Here is a 19,269-nt window from a genome sequence, read left to right as displayed (position 1 = left end):
CAAGGATGAATTAATGTGCTCTAGTGGTGTCCTTAAGACAAACTTTAATAGGTCAGAATTATCACATCCAATAGCCAAGGATGAATTAATGTGCTCTAGTGGTGTCCTTAAACAAGACAAACTTTAGTAGGTCAGAATTATCACATCCAATAGCCAAGGATGAATTAATTAATGTGCTCTAGTGGTGTCCTTAAACAAGACAAACTTTAATAGGTCAGAATTATCACATCCAATAGCCAAGGATGAATTAATTAATGTGCTCTAGTGGTGTCATTAAACAAGACAAACTTTAATAGGTAAGAATTATCACATCCAATAGCCAAGGATGAATTAATTAATGTGCTCTAGTGGTGTCATTAAACAAGACAAACTTTAATAGGTCAGAATTATCACATCCAATAGCCAAGGATGAATTAATTAATGTGCTCTAGTGGTGTCATTAAACAAGACAAACTTTAATAGGTAAGAATTATCACATCCAATAGCCAAGGATGAATTAATTAATGTGCTCTAGTGGTGTCATTAAACAAGACAAACTTTAATAGGTAAGAATTATCACATCCAATAGCCAAGGATGAATTAATTAATGCACTCTAGTGGTGTTATTAAACAAAGCAAACTTAAATATGCCAGAATTTTTAAATGTTTGACATCCTATAGACAATGATGATAATACAGTATATCAGAATTAAAAAATTGTTTGACATCAAATGTAGCCAATAAATGAATTAATGTGTTTTAGTGGTATCATAAAACAAAGGAAACTTAAATATCAATGTGCTCTAGTGGTGTTTTTAAACAAAACCGTGTTGTCAAACAAAACAAACTTAAATATGCCAGAATTTTTAAATGTTTGACATTTTACAGACAATGATGAATTAAACAATGTGCTCTAGTGGTGTCATTAAACAAAACAAACTTTAAAATGTCAGAATTTAGAAATGTTTGACATCCAGTAGTCAATGTCCAGCCAGTGCACCATGACTAGTACATCAAAGGCCGTGTATGTGCTATCCTGTCTATGGGATGGTGCATATTAAAGATCCCTTGCTGCTAATAGAAAGGAGTAGTCCATGAAGTGGCGACAGCGGGTTTCCTCCCTCAGTATCTGTGTGGTCCTTAACCATATGTCCGACGCCATATAACTGTAAATAAAATGGGTTGAGTGCGTCGTTAAATAAATCATTTCCTTCCTTCCAATAGTCAATGTGCTTTGTCTATGGGATTTTTTATTTTGTTTTAAGGTTTTGTACGTACATTAGAAAAATTGCATGTACGGTGTATATCATCTGTAAATTATAGATAAAAAATACATGTAATGTTCAACATATAAAATTAATGTAAAGCAATGATTCAAGGCCCCCAACCTTGACTTTGCTGTTTTTGGTGACAATAATAAAAAAAATAAAGTTTAAAAAAAAGAAGTTTAATTTACTTTTATCATGATTCTTTATTTTTCAGTCTGGCAAAGACAGTGGTGATGAATATAACAAACCGACGTCTTGTCCTCGTGATAAAGCCAAACACAATTACAACAACCGTCAACACGGACACAGAGGAAACTCCAAATTTCAGAGCCAGAATCAGTCGACTTGGACCAACTCGACACAATACGACCATAAATTACAAACACTAATATACTCTGGCAGAGACAGACGTCATATAATGGATTCAAAACGTTATCCAGTGGACACAAGAAGTTATCCAGTGGATACAAGAAGTCATCAAAAGGATGACAGACGTGTAACTGTCACCAAACAAAGAGCCAACAGCAGCTCTCACATGCAAGACTCCATTCCAATGTTGAGCTGCGAGGATTATGTTGCTAACAACGGGCTGAATATCACGTGCTACATTGGTGACGTCACGAAGGCGAAAGCAGACGGAATTGTGACCGGCGAGGACTGTAGAATGAGACACGCTAGTGCCGTGACCAAGTCACTCTGCGATCTGGCTCAGATTGAGTACAGAGAATTGGTAAATCTTATCAACAGAGGCGATAGTCGAGAACTGAACTGTGGCGAGGTTTACTGCTTGGATGTGAAGCACTACGACCTACAGCTACCTTTCAGAATGGTTCTCCTGGCGATCGTCCTTCAGTTTGACCATGCGCCCGATGTACATGACTGGACATCACAGATGGTTGAACTCTACGGGAATATTTTACAAAAAGCAGAACGAAATCGTATAGAATCACTCGCCATTCCTTTACTGGGGTCCGGTAAGAGCATTCTATGTCCAAAAGAAACTATTCCAAGAAAAAACTGTTTTAATTTCCTCTATAATTTGAATAATGGAAATAAAATGGTGGTTAAATATGTTTCTGCTTTTATGAAATGAAATTTTGTTCTCAACATGCCAAAACACCTCTCTCATGAATATGTATGTTTTAAACATGCAAAATATTTTGTTTCTCCTCAGTAGTCTCTCAGAATATTTGTATAGTTTCTTTTGGACGTCACTGTCAGTATGGTCCACCGGGTTCAATTTTGTCCATGTGTGCATTAGTAAGCAACCATTACCACCACCACATTTCTATCAGCATTCTGTCAATTCCATAAAATTCAACCAACTTTCCAGATGAAGTAAACTGTTATTTAATTACACTTGTTAATCATAATATAGAAAGGTGGTTTGTAATAAATAAAGAACCACATACCAATTGTTTCGCCATGCTGTTTTATTGCACTCATTTATAGTGCACAAGTTTTATACCACTCGCCTGCTACACTGTCTCTCTCTCTTTTTTTTTCTTTTTTTTTTTATCCCACTGCCCCCTTTCCTTTCTCTCCCATGAATTCCATCTCATTTCTTCCCGATCTGGCAACTCCTCCTATCTTTCAACTTCTTTTGCTGTCCACCTCCACATCCCAGTCCTTGTCTCTCCAACTGTGACAGGTGCTTTTCTCTTGTGGCTATTTGTGCCACACACCTGCCATTCCCCATCAGCTTTTAGCTGTGGGCTTAGTCTGACCACTTCGAGGAGTGTTCAGTAATTACTTCTGGCATTGTTAAGCGGCACTTGTAACCACCTACTATGCACCCCTACTACACGGTCTCTTGATGTAATGGCGTTGTTAAGAGGCACTTGTAACCACCTACTATGCACCCCTACTACACGGTCTCTTGATGTAATGGCATTGTTAAGAGGCACTTGTAACCACCTACTATGCACCCCTACTACACGGTCTCTTGATGTAATGGCGTTGTTAAGAGGCACTTGTAACTAGAGCTGGGCGGTATACCGTATATACCGTTCGGTATCGGTATTATGTCAATACCGATTTACCGTACCGAGCAAATTCCAAAATACCGAAATTTCGGTATTGAAAAATACTTTCCGGAAAGCACTAATAAAATGGGTTGGTATAAATCAGACGAGAGCCTTGTGTATTTAATTTAATTGTATTTATATGAAATTAACGGGTGAGCCTCAACACAGGCATGCATTTAAAGCCGAGTATACCGAAAATAGCGCTCGCTATCGGTATCGTGTCAATACCGAATACCATACCGATACCGAGGTAAACCAACCCAAAAATACCGATATCGATATCGATCCTCAAATTTCAATACCGCCCAGCTCTACTTGTAACCACCTACTATGCACCCCTACTACACGGTCTCTTGATGTAATGGCATTGTTAAGAGGCACTTGTAACCACCTACTATGCACCCCTACTACACGGTCTCTTGATATAATATTCTTGCACACTATAAACTCTGGGGGCAGGACGTGGCCCCATGGTAAAATGCCTGTTTGATGCACAGTCGGTTTGGGATCAATCCCCACCAGTGGGCCCATTGGGTTATTTCTCATTTCAGCCAGTGCACCATGACTGTTATGTTAAAGGCTGTGGTATGTGCTATCCTGTCTGTGGGATGGTGCATATAAAAGATGCCTTGCTGCTAATCGGAAAGAATAGCCCATGAAGTGGCTACAGCGAGTTTCCTCTCAATATCTGTGTGGTCCGTAACCATATGTCTGATGCCATATAACCGTAATTAAAATGTGTTGAGTGCGTCGTTAAATAAAACATTTCTTTCTTTCTTTCTTTAAGACTATATGTCAAATTACCAAACGTTTAACATCCAAAAGCCGTTGATTAATAAATCAATGTGCTGTAGTGGTGTCGTTAAAACAAAGCAAACAAACTATAAAATCTGTTTCTGTCTACAAGGATTTATCCAGGGGTTCTGTGGGTCCGAACATAGGCCCCTTCCCCCCCAACCCCCCCCCCCCCCCCCCCCCCAAAAAAAAAAGTAGCACTGAAAATTCACAATTTCTATGTAAACAAATTACCAATAAATAGAGAATATTTCATGTTTTTTTGTCAAATATGATTTATATCTCATCGAGTGAAGTTTGCAATCATATCTCATGAGTCGCACTTTTCACAATCCCATCAGACCTGGGAGCCTGGCGAAAAATCCTGCATAAATCATTGGTCTATTTATTCCATCTGCAGGTGTCGGTGGTCCCATTGGGTTATTTTGTCATTCCAGCACCACGACTGGTATAACAAAGGCCGTGGTATGTGCTATCCTGTCTGTGGAATGGTGCATATGAAAGATTCCTTGCTGCTAATTGAAAAGAGTAGCCCATGAAGTGGTGACAGTGGGTTTGCTCTCTCAATATCTGTGTCGTCCTTAACCATATGTCCGACACCACATAACCGTAAATAAAATGTGTTGAGTGCGTCGTTAAATAAAACATTTTCCTTCCTTCTATCTGCAGGCAGAGCAGGAGCTCCATTTGATATTGCTGTTGAAGCTGTGGTAGATGCTGTGTCCTCGTACCAAGTGAGACGTCATCTCAAACACGTACTACTCGTCAGTTTTGTCGAGGATGTGCACAACGAAATCATAAACCAATGGCGTGACTACTTTTCTCAAGATACTACAAGAGTTGAAACACAAAACGTTTTAAAAGAATTTGTGAAACATCGATCACAACCAACTGCTCAGAAGAAGTCTGAAGTAAAGAAATACGGAAGTGCAGTGCTTGGACGCGATGTCAATGATCTTCCTAGTGAGACCAGCCCTCCCAAATTGCAGCGAGTACATGAACAGACCGATGAAATCCAACTTCTACAGACACGTAATTCAAATACTGGTCATGCGTCAAGTCTTTGGGATTCTGAAACGTACTACAAAGGCAGATCACCACACCAAGGAAAGCTGAAGCCTGGTGAGGGAAGAAGTAATCCACAAAATGACATTACGGTGACTCTAAACGAAGAATGGAGAGAGGTCAGGATAGTGCATCCAGCTCACCAATTGGATCCTGCAACAGATGCTGCGTATTACAAGAAGGGATTATACCCATCTGTTGAAGATCCTCAATATTCAGCCACTTCAGAGAATGATTCAAGTGCATTTCGTGTGTCTGCGGGAATATTGGAGTCTTCCAGTTCATTTGGTGGTGGAGCAGATTCGGCCCAGCCATGGCTACCTGGTGATGAAAAGGATTATGGAAAACACCCTCAATCTATAGGAGATCCTAGCTATCCAGAAGCATCAGAGAGTGAAGCCAATGTATCCTGGGTATATGAAGACACACCAGTTTTCTCCATCAGAAATCCATCACCAATGTCTTCTGATGCATCGGTTCGACATTCCAAACAACATGATCAGAGAGGAAATCTGCCTGGACCACAGGGTTCAGGTAAACGCAGACACTTCCAGTCACATCAGGAAGATGGACAATCGGCAGATGACACCAGGATATGGCAGCAAACCAAAGAGGAAGAGTCGTCTTCCGTTTCCAAGACAACTACACCCGATACCTGTGCTATCTGCATGGACGAGATCACCAACTCTAAACGTCTGAGTAAATGCGGCCACACGTTCTGCACGGACTGTATCGACAACTGTTTTAATAACTTCAAGCCTGTCTGTCCCACCTGCAACATGGTGTATGGAATCCTTACCGGGGACATGCCTCCTGGAGATATGAAGGTCAGTTTTGACCCGGGCCTCAGAATTCCTGGTTACGGCAGGGCTGGAGTCATCATCATTGACTACTTGTTTCAAGATGGAATACAAACGGTATGATAATAGTCTTTTTTCTTTTCTTTTTAATGAACAGCTGAAATAACAAGATGGAATACAAATGGTTATATAGTGCATGGCTGGGGTTTTTTTTAATGATTAGCTGAAGTAAAAAATCTGAGATACAAATATTAATTTTTGGCAGGTTTTTTCTTGTTTTTTTTGTTCTTTTTAAATAAACAGTAACATGTAAGCTACAATTTGTTCACATTTATGTACAGTACCTTTTAGTGTTTTGAGCAGCAATCTCAACTGTATTTAAATTTTAAAATTTAAAATTTAAATTTTAATTGTAATCTCCTCCCCATTGATAATGTGCCGAAGCATTGTAATAATACAGCTAATTTTGAATTTGAATGACATCAATATTCCAATGACACCACTTTGCATCTCCTTACAGTAACTGTTAACTCGATACATTATGTTTCTATTGCAAGAATGCTAGCCAAATTCCAATGCAAAATTGCTGTTAAATGTTGGGTTTTTTTTTAACAAAAGTCTGATCATCTGGTGGTGGAACAGATTCAGTCCAGTCATGGCCACCTGCATGATGATGACAAGGATGTGTTTGAAGAAAATCTTGTAATTAAAAAATTGTACTATTTACAAAATATAGATTTCAAGTGAAATTACGTCGAGATATGCTATATTTATTGCAGGCGCAGATTCAGGCGGGGGACCAAGTGGCCCGGGCCTCCCCCCTACTTTTGGTGAAACAATATAGATTGCAGAATACACAAAAATGCAAAGTTATCCTGTCCACCTGTCAAGGACCTTTAAATTCTATTTTTAAAAAAAATCCTGGATCTGTGCCAGTATTGTGTACCAAGCCAAAATGATGGTGCGAAAAGTGACTGTCGTCGACCTTAGATTAAATTTTCTTTTTCTTTCTTTTTTAGGAAAAACATCCAAATCCAGGCAAGTCGTATCACGGAGCCCGGCGCAGAGCCTTTCTTCCCGACACTGTTGAAGGGCAGACAGTTCTCCGGTTACTAAAAATAGCCTTCGACCGGAGGCTGACGTTTACCATTGGTCGATCGACCACGACCGGAAGAGAGGACACCGTGACATGGAATGATATTCATCACAAGACCAGTCTCGATGGAGGACCAGTCAGGTATACCGTAAATCCTCAGTTAGAGGCCAGGTCAAGAATACCGTAAATTCTCAGAGGCCGGGTCTTAGAGTGTCTCGAAAACAAAAATAATAGAGGGCTGCCATGCAGGGTTAGTAGCAGTCTTTAAATTCCTTCAAAGTCTTTGAATTTGATTTTTTTTTTTTTTTTTTTTTAGGTCTTTGAAAGTGTTTGAATTGTAATAAAAGTCTTTAAAAGTGTTTGAATTGTAATAAAAGTCTTTAAAAGTGTTTAAATTCTCAAAGCAATGATGATATCTTTTACAGCTGCATGCACTTGATATTTTCCACTTACAAGGTTTAACCTGTCACCATACATGGTAAAAAAACAAACAAATTGTTGTCATTGACAGCAATGTAAAGGAACTGATTTGGTATTTTTATTGCATTCTATTGTCTTTGACTGCTGTGTAAAAGTCTTTAAAAATCTTTGAAAATGGTAGGTATAAAAGCCTTTGAATGTCTTTGAATTTGTTTGGTCTTTAGGGCTATGACCCTGCCTTGAATAGATGCCTGCCTTCTACAAAGGCCAACTTCTGCTATTGTAGCTTTGTCAGGTCAGGTCAGGTCAGATAGAGAGAATTTAACATGCACATTCAGAACAAGCTGTTGTAGTGCACACCTGTCCTGGGCGCAGGTGTCGGCCTCAGCTGGCTCCTCCATCCAGGACAGGAAGGGGGTGGGGTTGGCTGAAGGGAAGACCGCCTGCACTGGCAGGTGTAAGGGAGCACCGGCAGTCTGGCTGGGGTCGGTAACGGGCGGAGGGTGGAGGAGGAATTTTGAGCCCCGAAGGATGAAACCAAAGAGAAATGGTGTGCACTTTTGAGAAGGAAATTAAGCGCAGTTTTGAATGGTCCCCAGAAATAGTAAAGAGAGGAGTTACGTACAGTTTTGAATGGTCCCCAGAAATAGTAAAGAGAGGAGTTACGTACAGTTTGGAATTTAGTAAGCCAAGAGTAGCTCGTTAAGGGGACCTAATAGCTTTGTCAGGTTAACGACCGTGTTATACTCTTGTTTCATAACATCACAAGCTTACAACCACATGGCGAGAACTGGAAAGGAGAAGGTTTTTTCATTTCTTTATGAGATGAGAGGTTTCCACGTGTGCAAATAAGTTTGGAAGCCTACATGAGAATATGACCTTACAACAAATTAAGCTTTATTATAAAATTTAGCATGCAAAAAGAAAAATAGAAACCTCCTGGTTTAGTGTAGCCTTCTATTTATGGAATGACAGGGACAGATTTGGGGAGGGGGTACTTAAATGTACACTGACAGCAACCACTGGCATAGCCAGGATTTTATGGAGGGGGAGGTAGCAACCCACAGCATGTATTTATATATGTATGTATGTATGTATGATTTTATAGAATTTAATACAGTAAAAAAAAAAAATTGATTGGTGGGGCATGGCCCTCGTGAACCCCCCTCCCCTCGCTACACCACTGGCAACAGCTATTGCACCAGACCTCATTGTGAAAACAATCGAGTGGAGTGATTAACTGCTCCCCTAATTCAGATTATGGTGTGTCATTGAAGATGTTACCATGTTGATATCATTTCATTTCATTTCAACTTATTTTCATGCTTATATCCAATTAATGTTCAAGCACGCTGTCCTGGGCACACACCTCAGCTGTCTGGGCTGTCTGTCCAGGACAGTGGGTTAGTTGTTAGTTGCTTAGTGGTTAGTGAGAGAGAAGAGGGTGCAGTGGTCTTACATCTGCCCACTGAGCCCTTAAGAACTTGCTCTGGGTTGGAGCCGGTACCGGGCTACGAACCCTGTACCTACATGTACCAGCCTGTAGTCCCATGGCTTAATATTGATGTCATATCAGTTCACATACTAAGGGGAGGTAAACATTACCAGTGGCGTAGCAAGGGAGAGGGGCACGAGGTCCATGCACCTCCCTCCATGTCCCTCTCCCCCCCCCCCCCCCCCCCCAATTCAAAATGAACATTACTCTCCTTGAACTAAGTCTCAGGGGAGTGATGGGAAGCGTGAATGATATAACCCCATTTATTACACACCAGTGTAAGATATTGCTCATGTCATAACAATCACTCAATATCTAACTAGTGTAATATCGACGTGCCGTGACCCAATTCGTAGACAAATAACGTGTAGTAGGTCTCGACATCTGCTGACTTCTGCATTACGGATTGTTTGCAATTGGTTTATAATAAATAAAATACTAAACGAGCTTGCCTGTCTTGCCATTTTTATGAAATGAGTGAACAGTTTTGGTATCCGACGAAGCGAAAGCGAGTCAGATACCAACACTGTTCACGAGCAAGCAAGCAACACGATAGGATGTCATGGAAGGCCTATCCATCCGATGACGGTCATCCATCGACTCAGAATGGCTGGGACTCAGATGCAGACGCCCGTACAACGGTAACATCATGACATCTTGACATCGTGCTGCGAGACTACAGTTTGCTCTCCAGAATGGTAATCATCCACCAGCCTTTTACTGGAGCATTGTTTTCTCAGATGAGTCCCATTTCTCTGTCTTCTTTGCACATGTGTACAGGAGACTCCATGAACGGTACGTTGACGGATGTGTGAGGGAACGAGATTGGTTTGGCGGCGGTTGTCTGATGGTATGGGGGGCAATCAACTGATTTCAGGAGTGATCTCATCATTGTCCACGATGCCCTTACAGCCCAGTTTTATGTTGACGTTATTCTAAGACCAGTTCTCCAACCACTTTTGCGCCGTCACCGAAGACCAGTCCCCTTCTGTTTCAACAAGAGAATGCCCGTCCACATACTGCAAGAATTACCCAGGCATTCCTGCAACAAGCCGGTATCACCTTTATGAACTGGCCCGCCGTTTCACCGGATTTGAACCCAATTGAACACATGTGGGATGAGTTAGGACATCGTGTACGTCACCGCCAGCCACCACTGCGTAACATCGCTGAGCTTGCACAGGCGTTGCAGGAGGAGTGGAGGAACATCCCTGTGGCTTATTTGAGATGTTTGTGCCAATCCTTTCCCCGTCGTCTTCACGCATGCTCACGGGCCAATAGTGGACACACCAGATACTGACCTTGATATGAGGGGGTTGAACTTTTCGATTACAAATGCAACTCGATTACTGATAACTGGCCATGTTTCCATGTGAATGTATCTCATGAATACCAGTCATTAATGTCATATTACATTATCCATCAATTCATTACCGGTAATAGTTTGTAGTTATTTGCAATGTAAAGTTGTTTTTGCATTTTCATTGTGTTTCAGTATATTTTTCTGCATAAAATATTATTGGTTGTATATTAAACATGTTTTTGATTGTTCTAATATTTGTACTGGGTTAAATTCATTTTATTTCCTAACATATTATTTTTTCGTACATACGAAATTATTTGGAGACAAAATCCAGTTTGGGCTTCTTACAAATATTAAGATGACCAGAAACACATTAAATATGCAGACACTGATATTCTGAACAAGAAAGTATATTTAATATGTAAGTTTAATCGTAGACATATTTTATTAGTCTGGAACATCTTACAAGGCAGCAAACTCAGGAATATCCCTTTAAAGGTTGTTTTGTTTAAGGACACCACTAGGGCACATTGATTTACAAATCATGGCCTATAGGATGTCAAGCATTTGGTAATTTTTACATATAGTCTTAAAGAGGAAACCCGTTATATTTTTCTGTTAGAAGAAAGGGATCGTTTGTATTTCAAAGACAGGAGAGTACATACCATGACCTTAATACACCAGTCGTGGTGCATGCACTGGCTATAACGAGAAACAGCCCAATGGGCCCACCGACGGGGATCGATCCTAGGCCGGCTGCACATCAGGTGAGCACTTTACCACTGGGCTGTGTTGCACCTCCTGTGGTATATCAAACATGTACTGTTCTGTCTGTGGGATAAGTACATATAAAGATTCCTTGCTACTAACGGCAAACATGTAGCGGGTTTCCTCTGAAGACTAATCTTCTACATTTTGTTATGTTCATTATCTTAATATGAGAAATGTTGTTTTGTTTTAAACCAATGTGCTCTAGTGGTGCTGTTAAAAATAACTAAAATCTTCATAAATGTATCTGTCTGTTCATTCATCCTTAATTTTGTCTGTCTGTTTCCTCTCTCTCTCTTTCTTTCTCTCTCTCTCTCTTTCTCTCTCTCTCTCTCTCTTATCCTTATTTCTCCTGGGCATCCTTCCAGTATTCTCTCCTCTCTCTCCCCTGCTCTCGTCCTCGCATGAATCGCTCCTCATCTCTCTCTCCTCATCGATTTTTGTCTCTCTGTCACCTCCCTCTTCTGTATAAACTCTCCTCCCCTCGTAGGAAACCTCTCTCTCCATCTACTCTCTCTCTCCTCTCTCTCGTCAATCTCTCTCTCTCTCTCTCTCACTCTCTCTTTGCTCTCTGCTCTCATCCTTTTGTTGTGACTCCTGAACCACCTTCCTGCTGGCCTCTGATCTCAACCCTCTCTTATCTTGGCCTCTCTCTCTATCTGCTCTCTCCTCTCTCCATCCACTTTTTGCCTCTTAATCATCCTGCCATCTACATCTCGCTCCTCTGCTATTCTCTCTCTCTCCTCTTTGTCTTTCTCTCGACTCTCTCTCTCTCTCTCTCTCTATCTCCTCGACTCTCTCTTCCTCTCTCTCTGGTTATGTTGTTTTTGTGAATCTATAAAATCGATTTTATATTTATAATTTGTATTCTAGGTTTGGCTATCCAGATGCAACCTATTTTGCGCGTGTCAAGGATGAACTGGCTAGCAAGGGCGTCACAGAACAAGAGGCGTGGAAATAACATTAATCATTTTATATTTCAATGTAATCTGGTGGAGTTGAGGGTAGGGGTAAACAAGTGAGACTACGGTTGTGTTCAAACAGATAGGAAAATGTTCACTAGACTGCTTTAAAGGGGGTATCAACTCAAATATGAGCCTGATGTGTTGGAAAGATGCATACTCGGACGACTAACACATACTGACACTTTAACAAATGAAAAATGCATAATTTTAGAGTTAATAAAAAAAACGTGATTATTCCTGCTAACTGGGGGCAGCCATTTAGTTTTGTTTTTGTGATGTCCGGTGGTATAGCTTGGGGCGAAGTGACGTCAGCTCCATCTAACGCCTCTATGCACAGTGTAAACAAACACTCTAATTTACGACAAGGCGCTTCGCTTTCATCAACCTGACTTGTAAAACAACATAAATGACTTGATAGTATAATAAACTATTTAACTAAATATATTTCAATTTGCATCAATAGTACGAAATGGTGTTATAGTAGTTTACTCTTTTAAAAAATCCAAAGAAAAAAATGCATATTATTAGGCCTATTGGTAGGGTACGTTCGAGCAAAAACGACCACTCACGATACCCAAATGATAATTTTCTTTTCTTTGGGACTACGTAATTGGTCAGTTTTGTGATTTTAGATGGGAAAGTCTACTTAATCAAGGGTTTTACAGAATTATGTACAGTAATAAAGCAGGATGGCTGATAATGTCCATTACAATTTGAAGGGTGTCTATGCGGTTATCACACAATACCCTGTGATCTTAATAAAAGAGGCACGTCTTTTAGTGTGTCTAGACAGTGTCTGGGGACCATCTAAATATACACCTGTCAATCAGGAACCACAGGTACAAGCCACGGAAAGAAAAGACCAATTAACCAAGAAAACACTCCGATTATTATTTCAGTACATGGGTTAATTTATGTACAAAACATAAGACAGTTATTTCAACACTTTGGCAATGGTGGTTTGTTTTGTATTGAAAAATAATATATACTTGGTGCTGGCTTATTGGGATGGATATTATTACAGAACATTGTGATGCATCCGCAAAAATCAGGTATGTTTTGTTTCTTCAGTTCGAAGACTAATTCCTGATATGCATTATATATCGTTGACTATGCATACCAGGCCAAATGGTATGTAGCCCAGTGGTAAAGCACTCGCTTGATGCGCTATCAGTCTGGGCTATTTCTAGTTCCAGCCAGTGTACCACGATGGTATATATATCAAAGGCCGTGGTATGTGCTATCCTGTTTGTGGGATGGTGCATATAAAAGATCCCTTGCCGCTAATCAAAAAGAGTAGCCCATGAACTGGTGACAACGGGTTTCCTCTCTCAATATCTGTATGGTCCTTAACCATATGTCCGACGCCATATAACCGTAAATAAAATGTGTTGAGTGTGTTGTTAAATAAAACAGTTCCTTCCTAAAAGATTTATAAAGCACAGGTTTTCGACTGTGCCTATGGCTCAAATGTTTTTCACAGTACTTTGTCTTTTGTTGTACATTAGCTTTTGTATAGGTACATGCACCTACTGAAAACAAAAACAAAACAACAACAAATAAATTCAAAATACAGTCAAAAGACATCAATTAATTCCATAGTCCTGATCCCTGTTCCATGAAGCGATCTTAGCGGTAAGGACCATACAGATATTAAGAGAGGAAACCCGCTGTCGCCACTTCAAGGGCTACTCTTTTTGAGTAGCAGCAAGGGATCTTTTATATGCACCATCCCACAAACAGGATAGCACATACCACGGCCTTTGATATACCATCGTGGTACACTGGCTGGAACTAATAATAATAACATAATAACAACATAGACAGGAAGTCAGGAATTGTATCCAATTATGATTGCTGATAACAATAGAATGTAAAAAGAGCATGCTCCTCTAATCATTATATTTAATTATATTTAATTATCTTTAATTATACATTGTATTTAATTATCAGTATCTTTTTCTTGCTTTCAATATTAATTTGTGCAATGTTAATTTGCCCTGCCATTGTAATGTTCATTGTCCATTGTAATGTTTCTAGATGTTTACAACAATAGTATGTCATGTCAAGATGGAATTGCTGGCATTGTTTCAAAATACTTCACCAGGAGCAGATCCAGGGAGGGGGGTCAGGCCAGTAGAGATGGTATCTGGAGTAGAGAGGAGTGCAATTTCTAGACACAAGTCACATTTTAATTTTTATTTGTATACAGTAGGACAAAAAAAACCATATGCTACATTTTCGTCAAAGAATTTGGGTTGGGGCAGGGGAAACAGGCTTGCCAGTTCCTATGGGCCTGGGGGGAGGTTAAGAGTGTTTTGGACCCCCCTGCTTGATATGAACAAAAAAAGATTTTGGGGGAGGGGGCAGTAACAGTTATGGTAATGTTATATTGCCCCTTTTTTTCCCATCAATGTAAACAAATAAAAGCCTGTTCCAACACCTCTTATTATGTCCGGTGCCTCTGTCCTCTCCCCCCCCCCCCCCCCCCACCCCCACCCCCCCCACCCCCCCCCCCCCCCCCCCCCCCCCCCCCCCCCCCCCCCCCCCCTACACACCCCCCCCCCCCCCCCCACACCCCCCCCCCCCCCCTACACACACACAAACCCATGGATCTGCACCTGCCCATGTTGCCCTCTAGATCTATACATGTAAGGCCCTGTAAGAAATGTATTTAACATTAAGAAATGTATTTAACGACGCACTCAACACATTTTATTTACGGTTATATGGCGTCAGACATGGTTAAGAACCACACACAGTTTGAGACGAAACCTGCTGTCGCCACTACATGGGCTACTCTTTCCGATTAGCAGCAAGGGATCTTTTATTTGCGCTTCCCACAGGAAGGATAGCACAAACCATGGCCTTTGTTGAACCAGTTGTGGATCACTGGTCGGTGCAAGTGGTTTACACCTACCCACTGAGCCTTGCGGAGCACTCACTCAGGGTTTGGAGTCTGTATCTGGATTAAAAATCCCATGCCTCGACTGGGATCCGAACCCAGTACCTACCAGCCTGTAGACCACATTCAATGATACCAATGTTATAATTGTTGCCGTGTATTTGTTCCTAATAGGGAGAGGATTTAGCTCGGTGGGTTGAGTGCTCGCTTGAGGTGCTTGCTTCCTCGGTGGATCTATTCAGCTGATTGGGTTTTTCCTGTTCCAACCAGTGCATCACAACTGGTCAAAAAGGCTGTGGTATGTGCTTTTCTGTCTGTGGAAAAGTGCATATAAAAGATCCCTTTCTGCATTAGGAAATATGTAGCGGGTTTCCTTTGATGACTACAAGTCAGAATTACCAAATGTTTGACATCCTATAGCCGATGATTAACTAGCCAATGTGCTCTAGTGATGTTATTAAAACAAATTTTTGTTTTGTTTCTAACAACACCACGACTGGTATATCAAAAGTTGTGGTATGTGCTATCCTGTCTAAGGGATGGTGCATATAAAAGATCCCTTGCTACTAATTGAAAAAAATGTAGCGAGTTTCCTCTGTAAGACTACACGTATATATGTCATAATTACCAAATATTTCATATCCAATAGCCGATGATTAACAAATCAATGTGCTCTGGTGGCGTCGTTAAATGAAACAAACTTGAACTGTTCCAAATTCTTTACAATGGTGTATGACATTTCAGTTGGTTATCCCATATTTTCATGAGGGGTAGATGTGTAGCTCAGTGGTAGAGTGCTCAGCTGAGTTGATCGCCCTCATCCGACTTGTCTTTTATCCCATTCCAACCAGTGTTCCACTACTGATATATCGGAGACCATGGTATGTACTGTCCTGTCTATGGAAAAGTGCATATAAAAGATACCTTACTGCTTATTTGGTAAGACGGAACTACATGTATGTAGCATCACTGGGTCTCCCCTTCTTTCTCCCTCCCCTTCTTTCTCCCTCCCCCTCGATTTGTTGACATAACCATAATAGTTTCATGATAAAAGCAAATCAGACAGTGTTTTATATGTGGACATATGTAAGCAGGAACTTTTAACACAAAAATATATTTTATTATGAACCTCATGTGGTTAACAGAACATTGAAATTTTCATTACAAATATATTTATTATATCTATGTATATATTTTAATTACAAATTTTAATTTTTACTGCACGCTGTATAATTATTGCATTAATAAAAAAAAATTGTCACGAATATTACCTTTTTATTACAGTAATATATATCGTTTTAGATGTTTCACAGAGTGTATATTTGTAAGTTTGTGTATTTTTCATGTGATTCATGTATGAAAATAAACGGTTAACTGATTCATTGTTTTTATATGCAGCCATGTTTTATTAACAGGGGACCTATTGTTTTTCCCATTCCAATCAATGCTCCATAACTATTATTTAATTAATAAATTAGCCCATGGAGTCCATTGTTTATTAAACATTTCGTATTTGCAATTTTTATATAAAATAAATCTTTCTATTTCAAACTTTTGCTTCCACAGATTTTTAACAACTTTGATTTCTAAATTCTTTTTTTGTATCTTAGTTCCATAAACATAATATTTTATGTTAATTAACCAGTTAAGGAAAAAAGAAAGAAAGAAAGAAATGTTTTATTTAACGACGCACTAAACACATTTTATTTACGGTTATATGGCGTCAGACATATGCTTAAGGACCACACAGATCTTGAGAGGAAACCCGCTGTTGTCACTGCATGGGCTACTCTTCCGATTAGCAGCAAGGGATCTTTTATTTGCACTTCCCACAGGCAGGATAGCACAAACCATGGCCTTTGTTGAACCAGTTATGGATCACTGGTCGGTGCAAGTGGTTTGCACCTACCCATTGAGCCTTGCGGAGCACTCACTCAGGGTTTGGAGTCGGTATCTGGATTAAACATTCCATGCCTCGACTGGGATCCGAACCCAGTACCTACCAGCCTGTAGACCGATGGCCTGCCACGACGCCACTGAGGCTGGTACCAGTTAAGGAAGTTAGATTTTTCGTTATTAATAATACCAAAGATGACATTATTTTTATTGAAATTAATTATAATACCAGTCTGAGTCAATATCCAGTTTTGTACTGCAACCCATAAGTTGTAAACCTTATTGCATTCGACAAATAGATGTGGTATGGTTTCTGGATGGTTGTTACCAAAGCTACACATGTTTGACTCAACATAGTGAATAATATATATGTTTCGTAGCTAAGATTCGGTGAAATAGTCTATATTGAAACCATATTAATGTTGAATCCTGAATGCTCTGAAAAGAAAGTAAATAATATTCTACCCATTCACTTGATGAAAAGATAAAACCTTGATTGGTGTATTTAGCTTGCGATTTTGGAGTTATGGATTTAGAGTTTAATAAGTTGTACATATCCTTACATCCTCTTTGTCTTTTTAATAAAAGATTAAGTTTAAATGGAAGAATTGGGTTATTAACCATTTTAAATCTGTTATCTTTCAAATCATCAAAACTATATATGTACGTTTTTACTGCATTTGTTAACGAAGCATAGCTAATGAAATTGGTGGATATATTGTATTTTTTATGAATTGATCATATTTTAAAATATCACCTTTTTCGTCAATAAGGTCGTTTATGAAAACAATTCCTTTTTCAAAATAGACTATTGTTTTTTTGTTTTTAAATATTGAAGAATATATAATATATATATATAGATAGATACATATACATATACATCTATATACACAAACATGTATATACATTTATATATATATATATATATATATATATATATATATATATATATATATACTCTTCAAAAAAAAGTAGGGGAACTCTAATAAGAATTTATAATTGCCAAAATTGTAAGGTATATCAGCTGTGGGGAATGGTTATATGACATTGGGCGAACGGTAGTTCAGTATTACAGTAGGTTTTATATGACCACCAAAGATCTTGAAGTACGTTTTTTTATATCAGAAAATCGCAAATTCAAACAATAAAATATTTAAAAACAGAATGAAAAAGATTGACAGAACTAATATTCCACAGTGATTAATGAACCTTCCTGGAAATTGTCAAAATCGAGAATGACACCCCACCATGTGTATGGGGCAACTGCGTGATGCATGTGCAAACTATGGAATGTGTTTCGGTGTGTTGATAAACAGATCTGAACGTTCTTTACTAGGATGTCTGTGGTCGAAACGTATGTTCGGTCTAATAATTGATATTAACATTAATATTTCAGGTTCCACTACTTCTTTTGAAGTGTGTGTGTGTGTGTGTGTGTGTGTGTGTGGATAGATAGATAGATAGACAGACGCATGCTATGTCACTTGTAAACGATAGATAGATAGACAGACAGACAGACAGACAGATAGATGCATGCTATGTCACTTGTAAACGAGTATATAATAATTTATTTATATGTGAATAGGAACTTCTGTCTTAAAAAAACAAAACACACCTCAACCCATGCCCCCTCCCCCCAAAAAAACCACACAAAAAAACAAGAAGAGAATTAAAATTAAAAATTACCACCAATAAAGAACAACAACAAACCAAAACGATAAAAACTAAAAACAATCTCAAGAAAAACAACACACTTTATTAGCAAATATTCTATTACAGTTTAAAATTCCCAACTACAGATAAGTAATAAAATAACAAATACAAATATTCATTAAGTAAGTAATCTTTTCCTGAAGGTTTTTCGATTTTAAATTTAATATTTTTTTTTCTTAATTTCTTCCTCGGTGATCGAATAATCAAGTTCTGGATAAGTACTAGTAGACATCTTGCTTTTGCGGTCCCACAGTGTCATGGCATTATTAGTAGGCAAGCGTCTGAGAATGAATATCTAAATCATCCACAGATAAAGATGTTGGAGGGTGTACAAGAATGATTTCTAAACAAACTAACAAACTCACTTTGATTATTTTTCCTTTCAAAACAACTAATCCTGTTGCCTTCAAAATGAAGAAAATTTCAGTTTACAATTTTATTTGTAATGATTTTCGTACTGATATCCAATTAAGGTCCTAGGTACACACCTCAGCTATCTGGGCTGTTTGTCCAGAACAGTGGGTTAGTGGTTATTGAATTATTTATCCTTCGGTCGTAATTTTTATATTGGCGTTTCAGTTTACCATTTCATTTTTAATAATTTTTAAACTTGTATCCAATTAAGGTTCAAGCACGCTGCCCTCGGTACACACCTCAGCTATCTGGGTTTGTTTGTCCAGAACAGTGGGTTAGTGGTTATTGGTCAGTGATTTATTTATCCTTCGGTCGTAGTTTTTATATTGGCGTTTCGTCTCTACTAATGTTTGCTTATTA

At 39.1% G+C, this 19,269-nt stretch overlaps 1 protein-coding gene across 4 annotated transcripts in view; it reads left to right on the top strand.

Moving 5' to 3' along the window:
* LOC121377336 overlaps positions 1-12,224 on the top strand; it is a 30,431-nt gene extending 18,207 nt beyond the window's left edge. For all 4 annotated transcript variants that reach the window (XM_041505283.1, XM_041505284.1, XM_041505286.1 and 1 more), the window contains exons 2-5: positions 1,462-2,221; positions 4,739-6,051; positions 6,954-7,171; positions 11,890-12,224. In XM_041505283.1, the coding sequence (XP_041361217.1) occupies positions 1,462-2,221; positions 4,739-6,051; positions 6,954-7,171; positions 11,890-11,977 (2,379 nt within the window). In that variant the 3' untranslated portion in view covers positions 11,978-12,224. The remainder of the gene's footprint in view (positions 1-1,461; positions 2,222-4,738; positions 6,052-6,953; positions 7,172-11,889) is intronic.
* Positions 12,225-19,269: the final 7,045 nt, after the last annotated feature.

Source organism: Gigantopelta aegis, chromosome 7 (genome assembly GCF_016097555.1).
Source record: "Gigantopelta aegis isolate Gae_Host chromosome 7, Gae_host_genome, whole genome shotgun sequence".
In the NCBI taxonomy this organism is placed as follows: domain Eukaryota; kingdom Metazoa; phylum Mollusca; class Gastropoda; order Neomphalida; family Peltospiridae; genus Gigantopelta; species Gigantopelta aegis.
This window is presented reverse-complemented; position numbering and strand designations above follow the sequence as displayed.